Source organism: Brachionichthys hirsutus, chromosome 4 (assembly GCF_040956055.1).
Source record: "Brachionichthys hirsutus isolate HB-005 chromosome 4, CSIRO-AGI_Bhir_v1, whole genome shotgun sequence".
Taxonomy (NCBI): Eukaryota; Metazoa; Chordata; class Actinopteri; order Lophiiformes; family Brachionichthyidae; genus Brachionichthys; species Brachionichthys hirsutus.
In genome coordinates, this window is record NC_090900.1 from 5,350,586 (window position 1) to 5,364,429 (window position 13,844).

The 13,844-nt window shown below is 45.8% G+C and overlaps 3 protein-coding genes across 3 annotated transcripts; all 3 read right to left on the reverse strand.

The window, feature by feature from the left end:
- On the reverse strand, nucleotides 1–1,669 carry gadd45ga (growth arrest and DNA-damage-inducible, gamma a). The gene is made up of 4 exons (XM_068760691.1): nucleotides 1,542–1,669; nucleotides 1,332–1,433; nucleotides 1,004–1,214; nucleotides 1–816 (listed from the first exon to the last, which is right to left on the reverse strand). The coding sequence occupies exons 1-4, from the start codon at nucleotides 1,592–1,594 to the stop codon at nucleotides 703–705; spliced, it is 480 nt and encodes a 159-aa protein (XP_068616792.1). The 5' UTR covers nucleotides 1,595–1,669; the 3' UTR covers nucleotides 1–702.
- A 2,880-nt stretch (nucleotides 1,670–4,549) lies between these two features.
- Nucleotides 4,550–9,468, reverse strand: creb3l3l (cAMP responsive element binding protein 3-like 3 like). The gene is made up of 10 exons (XM_068738502.1): nucleotides 9,373–9,468; nucleotides 8,288–8,428; nucleotides 7,525–7,903; nucleotides 7,339–7,448; nucleotides 7,134–7,226; nucleotides 6,924–7,030; nucleotides 6,558–6,626; nucleotides 6,378–6,462; nucleotides 6,177–6,270; nucleotides 4,550–6,037 (listed from the first exon to the last, which is right to left on the reverse strand). Exons 2-10 carry the CDS (start codon nucleotides 8,426–8,428, stop codon nucleotides 5,646–5,648), a joined length of 1,470 nt encoding a protein of 489 aa, XP_068594603.1. The 5' UTR covers nucleotides 9,373–9,468; the 3' UTR covers nucleotides 4,550–5,645.
- Nucleotides 9,469–9,901: 433 nt separating this feature from the next.
- nim1ka (NIM1 serine/threonine protein kinase a) lies at nucleotides 9,902–13,844 on the reverse strand. Its single transcript, XM_068738371.1, has 5 exons — nucleotides 13,534–13,844; nucleotides 13,290–13,402; nucleotides 11,839–11,960; nucleotides 11,582–11,728; nucleotides 9,902–11,334 (listed from the first exon to the last, which is right to left on the reverse strand). Exons 1-5 carry the CDS (start codon nucleotides 13,842–13,844, stop codon nucleotides 10,579–10,581), a joined length of 1,449 nt encoding a protein of 482 aa, XP_068594472.1. The 3' UTR covers nucleotides 9,902–10,578.

The following is a 13,844-nucleotide window of genomic DNA, read 5'->3' on the forward strand; positions in this document are numbered from 1 at the left end:
TTGAGTTCAAATGTTTATTCACAAATCAAGAGAATGTGTACAATTCAAATAAAAAACCAAAAAACAAATGCATCGATTCATCTGCATATTTCACAGGTGTATATATATATAAACACAGTTCAAGTAAGGATTTGCAGCAAAGTATCTGCTTGTTCCAAGAAATTCCTGATAGCTGCCCTGAACAAAGTAAAGTCCAGTGAGGCGTGTTCGGACGGCTCTGAATAAAAGTCTTCCTCGTTCCCTTTGGATGAGGTTCAGTCCGGCAGCCGCGCTTAAACGTCACCGTCTTTCTCAGTCTCCATCTTCTTCACCTCGTCCACTCCGTTCTCCGTGACTTGTCCGTCTCGGGCAGCAGCACCGTCCCAAACCCTTCTCGGTGTCCACCAGGCTTTGATGTCTCTCCACACCGCCTTTGTCCAGCTCAGTCCACACCTGACCTCTGAACCCAGGAGACCTTCCTTCTCCCGAGTATTCCAGAACCAACAGAGTTGACCCAGAATGCACCAAAGGGGTCGCGCTCTTTTTTCAGGTAGGAGGGGGGTGTGGGGGTGTGGGGGGGGGGGGGGGGGTCGTTACAGCCACAGCCTCATAATCCAGACGTGTGGGGCAGACGACCCCATTCGAGGCTCAGCGCCTTCGACTTTCTTTTCAACATCTTCATCATCTTCATGTGAAGCGTTCCGAGTGGCCGGCTCCCCCCCCTCAGCGCTCCGGGAGCGTGATGGTGGGAACCCAGTCGTAGGCGCTGTGGCTCTCCTCGCAGAACAGGCCCAGCTTGTCCAGAGCCGGGTCCTTCCATGGGTTAGCGCTGGGGCTCTGAAATAAAGATAAAGGTGGGGGGGGGGGGGGGGTTAGCCTTGGAGCACCTGCCATAAATAACGCAGACAAAACGCTGCAGCGCGTGCAGACACCTCAGACAGAGGGATGACGCACGCGTGAATCACCGGCTGACTGCGCGGGTGCGCCGTGGGTGTGTGTGTGTGGGGGGGGGGGAACGACTTACCGTGACAAGAATGCAGTGCGCGTCCTTGGGCTCGCCGGTGTCGTCCGCACCCACGAGGTCGGCCAGGCGGTCGATGTCGTTCACGCGCACCACGTTGATGTCGTAGTCGAAGCAAAACGCCTGGATGAGCGTGAAGTGGATCTGGAGCGCGATGTCGCACTCGTACTCCTCGTCCGTGGCGAGGACGCAGAACGCCACGCTGTCGGGGTCGCTGTGGAAAGGAAGAGACGAGACGCGTCAGGACACACACGCGCGCGCGCTTCTGCGTAATCCTTGCTTTTCCCGGTGGATGCGGTGCATCTCCGCGGCGGAACCTGGTTATACTCACACATTCATGACTTTGGCGGATTCGTACACTCCCACAGTCAGGTAGTCGAGCTTGTTCGCAGCGAGCAGCAGCTCCTCCAGCGCCGCGCCCGCGCTTTGCACCCTTAAAGAAGAACAAAACGCATCATCAGGACTAAGTTCGTTTAGATAACAAAAGATACACGCAAGCTCGATGCGCGGACGAGCACCGGCACCAAGCGGACGCGCTTACCGGTCAGTGTGTTCCATCGTGTTGTCCTTTCCGCGGATCTCTTCCAGAGTCATGGTTGTAATCCACGCGCAAATCGGTCTGTTCGCAGTGAAAGCAGGAGGAGAAGAGACGCGCCGCTTCTTCGTGTCTCTCGCAGTTATTCTGAGCTCTCCGGAGCCGGCCGGTGGATTTATAGCAGGTCGGCGTCGATTCTCGGCAAGGGGCGGGTCCTTCCCTGCCATTGGCTCAGAGCAGCCGGCTTAAGGAAAGCAAAAGTCCCCCCCGGCAGTTACGCGCAGCATGTTGACAACCCCACGTGGGGCAAGACACGCTCACGACCTTTCAAGACCCCCCCCCCGCACACACACGCACACACACACGCACCGGTTCCACTTATTGTCGTCAACCTCCAGCATCACCACAATGAAATACAACTAAAAGCCCTGTTTATGCTTCAAACAGCAGAAGTGACGCAACAAAGTTGCAACTGAGCACGCAGTAAAGAGTATTATGGGATGTGCTGACATGTTTATGGCCTATATTGTATAAGGCGTGATACTATAAAAAACAACAAACAAATAAACAGGTCTTCTCATTTTTAAATCAGTGGTTTTGATTCACCTTATTTATAACAGAATAATAACACCCCCCCCCCCCCCCCTGCCTTGTGTTTGCTGGTTTACGTCATTGTTACGCACCAATCCATGTTTTTGCCATTGCGGTTATAAAACTAAGTGTGGGGGGGGGGCGTAAAATGACCAGTGCACCTGCGATGATACCGCCGGGGGGGGGCAGCTTCAGTGGGAATGTTGCTGTGGGTGGGTGCGGGGCCGCTGGAACCAGCATCGAGATTCATCCAACGTTCACGCGGAGCTGGACTTCCCCGGCCTGGGGAATCACTGCGCTATTTAGAGACGCCCTTAACTCCCCCTTTGCTCCATGAGCAGCTCAGGCGGCACCTTAATGTGTGTTAAGGTGTTACTGGGTTTACTGTCGACCAGGAGGTTCGGGAACTGTCCCAGCGAAACTCTCCAGAGCCGATTAGGGGGGGGGGGGGGGGCTTTGGAGGATTGGCGGCGTGCTGGTTTGTTGTCATGTGCGCGTGTCGGTTTCACCACAAGCAGCGGTTTCGACCTGCCTCCGGGCATTTTGTTTGATCGGAGGAGAGACGAGGGGGGGGGCGTCCTGCGTGCGCCCTGCGTGCGCCCTGCGCTCTTAATTAGGCCACTCCATTCAGTAGCCCTGCTGATGGTGCCCGACAGATGCGCGCTGGGGTGCCCCCCCCCCCCCCTTAAAGCGCCACGTGTCGCGGCCTGGAGTGTTTCTTAAGACAGTTTATCTTATCAGTGGCACCGCGTGTGTTTACATTCAACATCAGCCGGCTTTCAGACAGATGTGCATGTTTACGCAGCAGATTGCATCTATTATAGGCCCAGTATCGGGACTATTTGTGATCTGCATCACAACAAAGTACAAGACATGAAAAACAGTCACGAAGAAAAGATGATCGCCCCTCACTGGAGAATAATGCACAAAATGTGTCTCATCTAATAAGACTTTTTAAGAATTTAAGACCGCAAATGTTCAAAATGACTCAAATGGTCATGCATACTGTTATTATGGTATGTATATTCCTTTATTTACTGCAGGGCCCCTGAATATTCCAGAAACCGGTGGCTCTTCACAGAAGCGGCCGGACACTGACTCGTGTTCGGAGCGCAGTGTGAGAACTGTGGCTTGACGGATAGCGCCATCTGCTGGTCATCCAGACCAAGAGCGTCTATTCCAATTCTGCTCAAGTCCAGACATGTTTTCAAAAAAGAAAACCTCGTGACTCACGATTCCAGCCTCGCACTCGTGACTCACCAGCCGGAATGAGTTGTTATTCCCCGACAGCTGAGCTTACTGATGAAGTCAAGGAAGTAAATATTGTTTGCTGATAATGGAACAGGGATGTGAACAGGGGGTATTTTTAGAAACCTGTTTGAAGTAAGCAACAAATCTACATTTTAAATGTAGGCCATAGGATTTAAAGTGGACTTAAATAGCCGAGTGTAACCCATACACGTTTTTTCACAGTGAAAAATACTTTTTGAGGTCAGATAAGCATTGCATTTTCTTTTTATTTGTGGGAGATTTGTGGCATTTGAACTGGAAAGGAGGGGGAAATGGGAAACTAGGGGAAATTCCTTCCTGGCTCTGAAAATCCCGACGACGGTATCGGTTTCCTCGCTTGGCTGAGTAACTCTTGAAAACTGTGGTGGGGGAAAAAGTGTTGAATAGTTCAACACTACTTGTCCTTGCAGCTCCTGAACATTCAATTCATATCAATTAAATAACTATCGTAACTGGTAAGAGCATTTTGAACAAAATCGTGTGCACGGAGTTGACTTCTTACATAAACTGGAATGTTTCAGTCTTTGACGGTTGAATCTGAAGCGGCTGGAACTGAAGACCTGCTTCATCTGGTATCTTTAGAATTATTACCAGTTTCACTTGACTTGAAATTTAAATGGATGTGAAACTTTCTGGGGAGAGATGCTAAGGCTGTAATACACGTGGGTGAGAATCGGTGGTGTGGAGTAGACCCCCCCCCCCCCCCCCCCCACACACTATTTAGAGATGCTAAATTGAGGTAGATGGCTCCCTTTCAGTGCCCTCTCGATCCTTGATGTGTCCATTGTTGCATTAAAATGAGTCCTCCGCCCTTTAGATGTAGGACTGCTGGTGTGTCTTGGTTCGCCTCTCTGCTTTGGGTTGCATATAACACTTATGCTGACTTTTTTTTTGGGGGGGGGGGGGCTCTCCTTTGGGTGAATCAGTTTTTGTCCGAGTGTCAAGGAGCTTTAAGTGCACTGGGATGTTGTGCTTGGGGAAATCCCTTAACGGTTAAGGTGTGATCTTAACGACTGTTACCGCGTTAGTGACCTCAGAGAAGTTTATGAATCCATCTTTTAACGTCAGTGCCAAATGGTCAACGGATCACTGAAGTCTAATGAATAAAAATAAACAGTAAGTCACCCTGATTTATAAAAAAGTTTATTATTATAGAGGTCCAGACATGGCTTATACATAAAGTCTTCAAATGTACATAAAAGCGACAATCATTTACGCATATTTACATTCCCTTCTTGGACTAGATCAAATCCCAGTGCGTGTTTAGAACATGATCGTCATTTAAACTCTCATTGATACTTGATTTCAACACAGACTGTTCCCAATAGCATTTAGATTTAATTTAGCACTAACAATAATGTCATAAAAACAAAGTAACAAAAATGCCTCACTGACAAAACAGGTCATTACATTTGTATTTTTCTACTAGACTTTCCTGCAGCACAGTTTACTGAGTAAATACTTCTGGCCCAACCCACTGTGTACACGGCTGCGAAGGTATTTCAGACATAACCCCGTAACTTTGAAAAGGAAGCGCTTGAGGGGATAACAATGGAAAACGGCGTCTTGTTCTACATTTGGCAGATTTTTTTTTTTTCTGGCTTTACTTTCAACAATGTAAAAACATTCCAAAACAATCAAATAAAAAAAACATGGCTACCCTTGTTACAAGGGAAATACAAACAAACTTTACAAGTCTTCTAAATGGCCAAATGTCCTGCAATGGCTTAAGCATTACGGTGGTCAACCACGTTAACCAATCGGAACATCTTCTACTATGTAATGGACGTTTCTGACTAGACTGCCGTGGACTACTTTTCACAATAATTTACAATGGCTGAGTGATTGTTGAGCAGCTCGAGTTAAAATCTAGATCCGCTGGAGGTCGTCAGACAGACCAGCGTTAAACACGGCTCTTAAAACTTTTCGATAAGTAACGTGATCAAGTAATACTTCCTCTGGACTAATCTCCTGTCAGTTCAGTATCATTTGTTTTTACTGCGGTGGTGACCACAGAGCGATTCATTTTGCCCACCGTGCAAGGAAATCTGAACAAAGTGCAAATAAAGTAACAGTAGCACATGAGGGGGGAAAGAAGGGACGGAAGGAACGATCATATATATTTATAATTACTGGTACTTCATCCTTGCGTAAGATTCATCTTCCATTTGCTAGCTTTAACATTAAAATGTGGCTCCCTCTGCTGGTCACACTGATTGATTCACCCGGCTACATCTCATCTGTTCGGTGTTGCTGCAATATGACCGTCGGGGGATTCCGATCTATCCACTTATCGTTGGATCCTGTGACTTCGTACGCCACAGCGGACGCAACTGCAGAATCAACCGGTCCTTCCTGTAAGGGCCCAGCTGGGCCTGGTGCCATTTCCTTAGTGGAACTCGGGAAGTCTGCCGAAGAATTGCCGTTGACGCCAGTTTCTGGGTCCGGCTGTTCCACTCTCTCATAGTCGGGGGTTTGATTCTTCTGACCGCTGGCGAAGATGGCTTTAATATTCTCCACCTCTGCCTGAGGCACTAAGAGAAGATCCTCCTCCTCGGGCTCAAGGTACGGTATGGCATCTGTGCTTTCTTGTGGCAGTGAGCGCAAAGTCCGGGAGATGACTGCAACAACAAATGAGAAATGAAAGCCAAGCCCCCCAACAAAAAGGCACATTGTTGGAAAATCTTGCAATCAAATCTCACAAATCAAATAAAGTGAATCGATGCAAGCAAGAGATGTTTTATTTTGACGTTAACTTACTGGACGAGGGTGTGTAAAGTTCCTTCTGTTCTGCGTTTCTGCCAAATGGATTGACTGACGGGAAAATGATGAGGCAGAAAGACAACAGGAAAACCTGCAAGGCGAAGTCGAGCGGAGTGACGAAACGGTGCCGTCACAGATCAAGAACAACATGACAACTTTTTGAGAAATGTAATCGGGACAGAAAAAAGCAGGTCGCACCATGACGCAAGTGCTGGTGGTGCTGGCTTTCATGGTCGACAGCTTCACGATACCCTGCAGCTTCCTCAGTTGCTCAATCAACGAGCTATAGGAAACAAGAGGGCAGACTTGCTGTAACAGATGTGGATTAATGACATATTTAAATACAATTGTAGCGTAAAAATATTGGCGCGTCCTCACATGTTTTGTTTCTGAAGCATTTGGACTTTTTTCTGTAGATCCATGTTGTGTGCAGTACAGACAGCGACCCTGTGGTAGGTAGATAGCATAGTCACACATGATCATGCATACGAGACCAGCCGTAAAAGATGCATGTTGTGTTGTATCTATTTATTTAATTCTTATTCTCAACCAACTCTATGGAAAATCAAGCATTCCCTTTGTTTATAGGTCAACCAGACCAAACCACTAACAATGAAATTATTTTCAGACACAAAACCTTTATAGCTGGTCATAGTTTTATTTTACATCTCTCCTAATGAATTTAGCAGCATCTGCATCTATATTTTCCATGCCTTGTAGAATTCTTGGAACTCTGTGTCTCACCTGTTTTCCAGTCCATCGACGTACACCTTCTTTTTCTTGCGGCTGTCCTGAGCAGACTGTTTGTTGCGGATCTTCCTCCTGACTCGCTTTAAAGTCCTCTCCTCGGCCTGCAATACAGGAAGGAGGTTTAACATCGGTTAAGAGAACCAAAGACAAAAAGAAGGATTTTCAGTACCTAATACAGATTTGAAAGATGTTATTTGTAGTTACCTTCGTGAGAGGCATGTGTGAGGGAATAGTTGCTCCTTCTTTTGACAAAAGCCGTTTCTCCTCCTCAGTGAGCACAATTTCTTTAAACTGGAACTGGAGAAAGAATAAACCACGGCCGCTTTATCGCCTGTTAAATGTGTTTAATTCAAGATGCTAATTGTATCTATAATGCCAGATGGAAGAGGGCGTTTAGTTTAAAGCTGACCTGGTCGATTACATCGGGTTCGACTGGATCATCTGTCGAGTCCTCTATAGCTAAAGTGCAGGGCAGGTCACAGGTCATATCTTCTTCCAGTTCCTCACTCTCCAAGTCATCTGACAAGACATAATTACATTTGACTTGTCAGCTCGGCAAGCAAGTGCTGAAAGCTGGGAGTTAAACTGCACCTACCCAGATCAATGAAGACATCGGTGTCCGGTCTCTCTGCCCTCACGCTCTGCAGGACATTCATGTCACTGACTCTGCACTGCATCAGGGAGTAGCTGTGATCTGCCTGGACCGCTAACGCCTCCTGGCTCTCTGTCTGCACCTCCTCAGAGGCCAGGACGAGGTCCGAGCACGCCGGGCTGGGTTCAGAGCAGCTGGGACTGGGCACAATGTCACTATCACTGCCCTGGGGAGTCCGGCAACCCAGAAGGTTGTTGTTTCCAACATCAGAAATGCCGCTGTCGCTGCCCACGGGAGAACGAGAGGGAGAGCCCCCCCCCGTGTTGTCCTCCCCTTCTAACAATCTGGACAAAAAGTCTTCAGTATCAAAACCAGTCAGCATCTGGGAGGAGAGAAAAAAACGATTACACTTCAAAATACAAACGGAGCTGGTGTAGTCGGTCCATATCCAGAATAGGGTTCGCTGCTGCCATTTTTACTCCTGTCGACCTGGGTCAACGTCTTATTTTAGCTTTTCTTCATAGGAAGAAAAATACAACTGAAGTGGCTGCTGCAGGAATTAGAATCACCTCGTGTCACAGTTGTCATGATGGACTGACCCGTCGCTACACTCCTATTTATACATGCACAAGCTGCTAGGCCACTTGGGACGGTGGTAAAGTGTCAGTTAACCGAAACAACAAGGTTCAATATGGCATCGGATAGAAATCTACTCAACTTTATCCTCATTTTCTACTTATTTTCTAATGAATGAATGAAATCCTACATCTTGTTCAGACAGCCAGGAGTCGATGAGCATGTTCTCATCAGGAAAGAGAGGCTCTGTCGACCCGTCCTCTTCACTATTGAACAGCAGCCCCAACAGATCTACTCCATCCATGTCCGGAAGGTCTTCTGCGAATGACATCTGTAACGGCACAGCAGGAAACGGACCACAGCGTTATGTCGGCATTATGTTGAACACTGGTTAAAAACCACAGACCACTTTACCAGGGACCTGACTCGTTGCATCAACATTCATATATTAAAGGAATGTTGAATTGAATGACAAAACATGGTGTCAGACTATGCGGGCTTGAGTTGAGACTATAGCTCATTAAAAGAAAATTGAGCTACTACTAGAACAAATTACCTGGTATCAATAATGAAAATAATTGCTGATGGCACCATTTGCATGATGCGTTTTCTTCGTTGACTTGAAATAATCCTATGGACTCCTTATCAGAGATTTCATCACATGCATCAGATATATTTTTGCATCTGAATATATATATATGATGTTGTTCTATGATCTTAGCAGGAATGCCAGGCTGGTTGTAAAGTACGGCAGATTAAACTTCCTCCTTGATGTTTTTTAACACGTATACTGAAGTGCATGTAAACAGTTGCGTCATTGCAACGCTCCAATCATGACCTCATCTTCTTAGCCCCCCCCCCCATATGTCTTGTCGGTCACAAGATCTGAATAATATCAAATGTCATAACAAAATAATATGTTTAATCTGGAAATGGCCGTTTCTGCGGTGAGATGCGCGTCTCGCTGCACAGAACAGCCGATCCATTCCGGAAGTCGGTCGTTTCCTTTGTCAATAATAAGGTATTGTCTTGAAGCGTAACGTTAACGGTATCCATTAAAGCCAGAAACGACTTCCTTCCTGCCGCAGTGGGTTCGTTAGATGTTGATTAAACGCTGCATTATTTTATAAAATGGTAGCGTCAGCATCGTCGAGTATCTGTTATCGTAATAACCCTTCTATAATCTTTAAAGGTAAGGGGGGGGCGTGGTCCCCGGTAACATGACGAACAATATAAAAGCTCAAATAGAGATAATGGCAACATCAATGTTCTAACCTTTTGATGACGGGAGACCAAACACCATCCGGGTGAATCAGTATCCTTTACTATTTCAAACAAGCCTTTCTTCGGCGCAGCACTTCTTCCTGAAACCACCTTCCAACGAGGCAAAAAATGCGTCACCGCGTACAACCGGATATGAGAGCGTGGGCTTCTCTGCGCTTCTGGGAAGTGTAGTTTTACTATGTTTCGTTGCTGCGTACTGCTTACTGCGAGTGTGTTGGTGACAGGACAGCATTAACTTGAGCAAAAAGATTATGAAACTTTAAATATTACAATGAAAACAACGAAGCCTTTTTAAATGCCCTTTACGTTGTGTGGGGGCTCGCAAATGTGTTATATTGTGGTAATATTTCACTGGATATCACAATATAACAGCTACATGATACTGTGTTATAGCCGACAAAAACACGCAGTGAAATTCTGAAAATGTTATGAAATACACCATAAATACAAACACAACACGTTCAAAAGCGTCATGAAAAAAGACCGACACATCAAATATTAATATTTAATGAAGAGCATGACATCAGATTATTTCAAACCGAATTGCTGATCGTGTGTAAACTGAGTCTGAACTGAAAATCGATTTGCTACATTTAACTATAGCATAGGTTGGATGTTGGCATTCATAACTATCAGACCTTTGTTGGCGTCTATGTGCCATAAGGAAATCAGAGGGAGGTTACTAGGATGAATAAGTCTATCATCTCATATAGATATATCGCATGATAATTTAATATGTGAAATCTGTATTTCTATCATTCCAACCAGTCTGTGTTATTTTATAACATGATATAAAACTAAGGCAGCAAGGAAAGGTGCAATTCAACAGCATGTTTCACATTACCCCACCTCAAAACAATGTGTATTCTTCCATTTATGCTACACTGACTTCTCATGTGCGTTATTGGTGGTCCAGTACAACTGAGCATAGAATGGGTGGGGGTTATAAAAACCTGCCATGCATGACCTAAATAGAATCTCATTCATGCCATCTAATCATTGTTTACTTCGATCCCATTTTGTAACATTTCCAGGCCTGTCCCTGTAATGACTCGCTGGCAATAACGCCCTCCCAGACACTAACGATACTCGCTACAAGAAAAATAATGCATTCAGAAATCCCAGAATTCAAGAGCAGCTCTGGGATGTTTTGTCCTGTTAATGATCACGTAATCCATAGAATCTCATCGCATTTTGTCACAGAATCACACAGAGTTTCGACGTGTGCCTTAAGCTACGGTAAACTTTTAGTCTTTCCTTTTTACTCGCTGCTTGCCTGGCTACCTTTGTGACTGCAGTCCCACTCTCGACAGTCCGTCTCTTGTGAGCGCGATGGAGCAGGATCCTATACACCCCTGTGATGGAGCTTCTGCAGTCTTTCCCCTGGTTGTTGAGTATGTGTTCTGGGGTGATTCCTAGAGTCTCCAGTGAAGCCTTTACCTCCATGTCTTCCTCTCCGAGTTCAGATGGTTCGCTCTCTGCTAGGTAGGATGGATCTAGTTTAAAGGGCTCCATGGCTCGAGGGAAGTCCACAGGCAGCAGCCACTCACAGCCAATCATCTGCTCCACTGTAAATCGGTCAGAGGGTATGGCTTGGAGGATTCCCCTGATCAGCCTCTGGCAGGCTTCAGGGACCCACGAAGGCAGGTTGAAAGCCCCCTCCAGGATGCATCGCTTCAGTTTGGGCACAGTGTCTGCCCTGAACGGCATGGTGCATGTCACCATAAAGAATAGCATCACACCCAGGGCCCAGATGTCCACGAAGATACCAACATAATGTTCATCCCGAAAGAGCTCCGGGGCAGCGTAGGGCGGAGAACCGCAGAATGTGCTGAGGGTCTCACTGCGGCGGCTCGGCGTGCTAAAGCCAAAGTCCCCCACCTTAACACAAGACCTGCTGGTGTAGAAGACATTTTCTGCTTTCAGGTCACGGTGGATGATGTTGTTTTCATGCTGTGGTCGAACAAGGAAAAATGACGTTATCAAAAGTGCCATAAACTCTCAGGGTAATTCACTGCTATAAAACAATATGAAAGGGCTGATACATTTGTTAAACAAATGAAGGGGGGATGTGGATGAAAGTCAATGGACCCCATCATATGATATATAAAATATCAATATCTACCATATCAAAACCCAGTTTTGGAGTCAATCCAATGATTACAAATATTGTAGATGTGTACTATTACACAGTACTGACCATATGTTTAACAGCAGAGAGAACCTGAGCAAATACAGTCTTGCTTTCAGCATCAGAGAGTTTCCCCTCAGTGGTAATCTTGGTATAAAGTTCTCCTCCGCTTGCTAACTCCATCACCAGGTGTAACCGTGACAGTGTCTCCACTACCTGATAAGGAACGCATACGCACGCACTGAGAAAATCCTTTGCTGTTACATGAAGCTGATGCATCAACACATTAATCAATCAATCAATATGATCCCGTGCTTGAGTTTGACCTCATAGAGCCGGATGATGTTTGGATGGTGTAGCTTCTCCATGCTGGAGATCTCTCTGGACAGGAGCCGCTGGGTCTTCTGATCCAGCTTGGTTTTGTCAAGGATCTTGATTGCCACTTTGTCTGGTGGTGCCAAGGATGAAGATCATGGTAAACTATCACTGACAAATAACACATAATTTCTAGATAGGAGACCTGTACAGAGCATTTAAAAGCAGCTAGACAGAGTTTTCTATTTGAATTTAAACAGTTGATTTTCGAGAATTTAGATAAAAATAGATGTGTCACCATCACAGTTATTATCACTTCTCTGATAACTGAAGTATTGGATTACATAAATCACATGCAGATGTACAGTAAGAAAATAAATATGGCCCATCCTTTATTTGACAACCAGAATTGCCCTTGAAGTGACCAAAGCTTTAATTAATAAGACAATTTCATTAGCTGCCCAATGAAGACCATTTCCTTGATCATTCTCTCTTAGAGGGGACAATTCCTACTTTTTAGTAGGAAATAGGAATTTGCAAAGGAAGAAAAGATGTTCATCTCTCTGTTGGGACTACAGTGGTTTCTGGTCTGAACATGTGTTGGGGGGGGGGGGGGGGTCAAGCCACAGATCTAATATGGCAGATCTAATATGACACACGGGCAGGAATCTACAATGTTGGGGAAATGTTTTAGAAGGAAAATGCATGTAACGTTTCTGAATTACAAATGCATAAACTATAAATGTACATTTTTAGCAAAGCTCAAAATACCTCATCCATATCAAGTACAAACAACTGACGTCTTTACTACATTAAATGATTCATAAAGAAAAGCAAAGTCGACCTCATGTACTGTAACTGAATACGCAGGCGTTTTGAAGTGGCAAAATGGCGTTGACATATCTAATTGTGCATCAGTATGCATTATTCAGGTTGGCTTTCAATAGCTGCATCCAAAATGCATCGCAGCTCATATTGTTTTTGGAGGACTGCATGATACCACATGCCTGCATGCACACCCTGGATGGGTGGCATGGCAGACATGTGCACAGATATAACACAGACTCAGAACTGAGCACTCTCGCCCCTCTTTCTAGCTTTTCCTGGGGTACGTAGTCGTTTTAGCCTTCATTAAGGAAAAGAGATCTCTAATCAGTCTGTGTGGCTGAATCAGCCAGCTGGTGTTCGTGATTTGTTTCACGAGAAAGTCCTTACCATTACCAAAAAAAAAAAAAAAAGTGGTGCAAACAAGCGACAAGTGTCAGTTAAAAGAAAACGAAAAGAAAAGCAGAGCAGAGAGCCAATGTGAGCGTATCTAACAGTTTTTATTCTTAAAGATGCTTGTTTTGGCTACTCAGTCAAACATTGACAAAGTCTATTAGCATGTTCATCGAGTTGATGTTTCCTTTCCTGAAGTGCAGGTTTAACAGTTCCCTTTTCCTTATGTCTTGTAGCTTCTTACCTTTGGTGAGGGCATGAATTCCTAGCTTCACATGGGAGAAATTCCCACAACCAATCTCTCCTCGAATTTTGTAGAAGCCAATTCTTCGGCCCACTGTGAGCTCACGGACAACCCTGTGACCAGAAGACACAAATAGTCTTTACGGTTTTACGCATTTCACCTGCTGCAAAGCGAAAAATGAAATGCAACTTTTACAAATATTGATTTAAAAAGGGGATTTCTTCATCGTCTTTTAAACCCTCACCTTTCGTCCTGGCACATGTCCAGGTTCAGTCGCTCTAGGGGGGTGAGGCGGCGGACGGTGGCTCCCTCGTCGTCTGTGTTGATGTCTGAGCTGTCCTGGCGGCTCCAGCGGGCGTATTTGTGGCCGCCGGTGACCACAGCCGTGCCTCCAATCGAACCTCCGACCGAGTCTTCGTTAGACTCTCCAGTCTCAGCCCCAGAAGCTGAGATGCTTCCTGCTGTGCCAGCTGCCCCTGACCCCCCGTAAACTGCTGTCCCTGCCCCAGCCTCAGCACCTTCTGGGCTGCTTTCCAAGGGATAGACAGCAGTCAT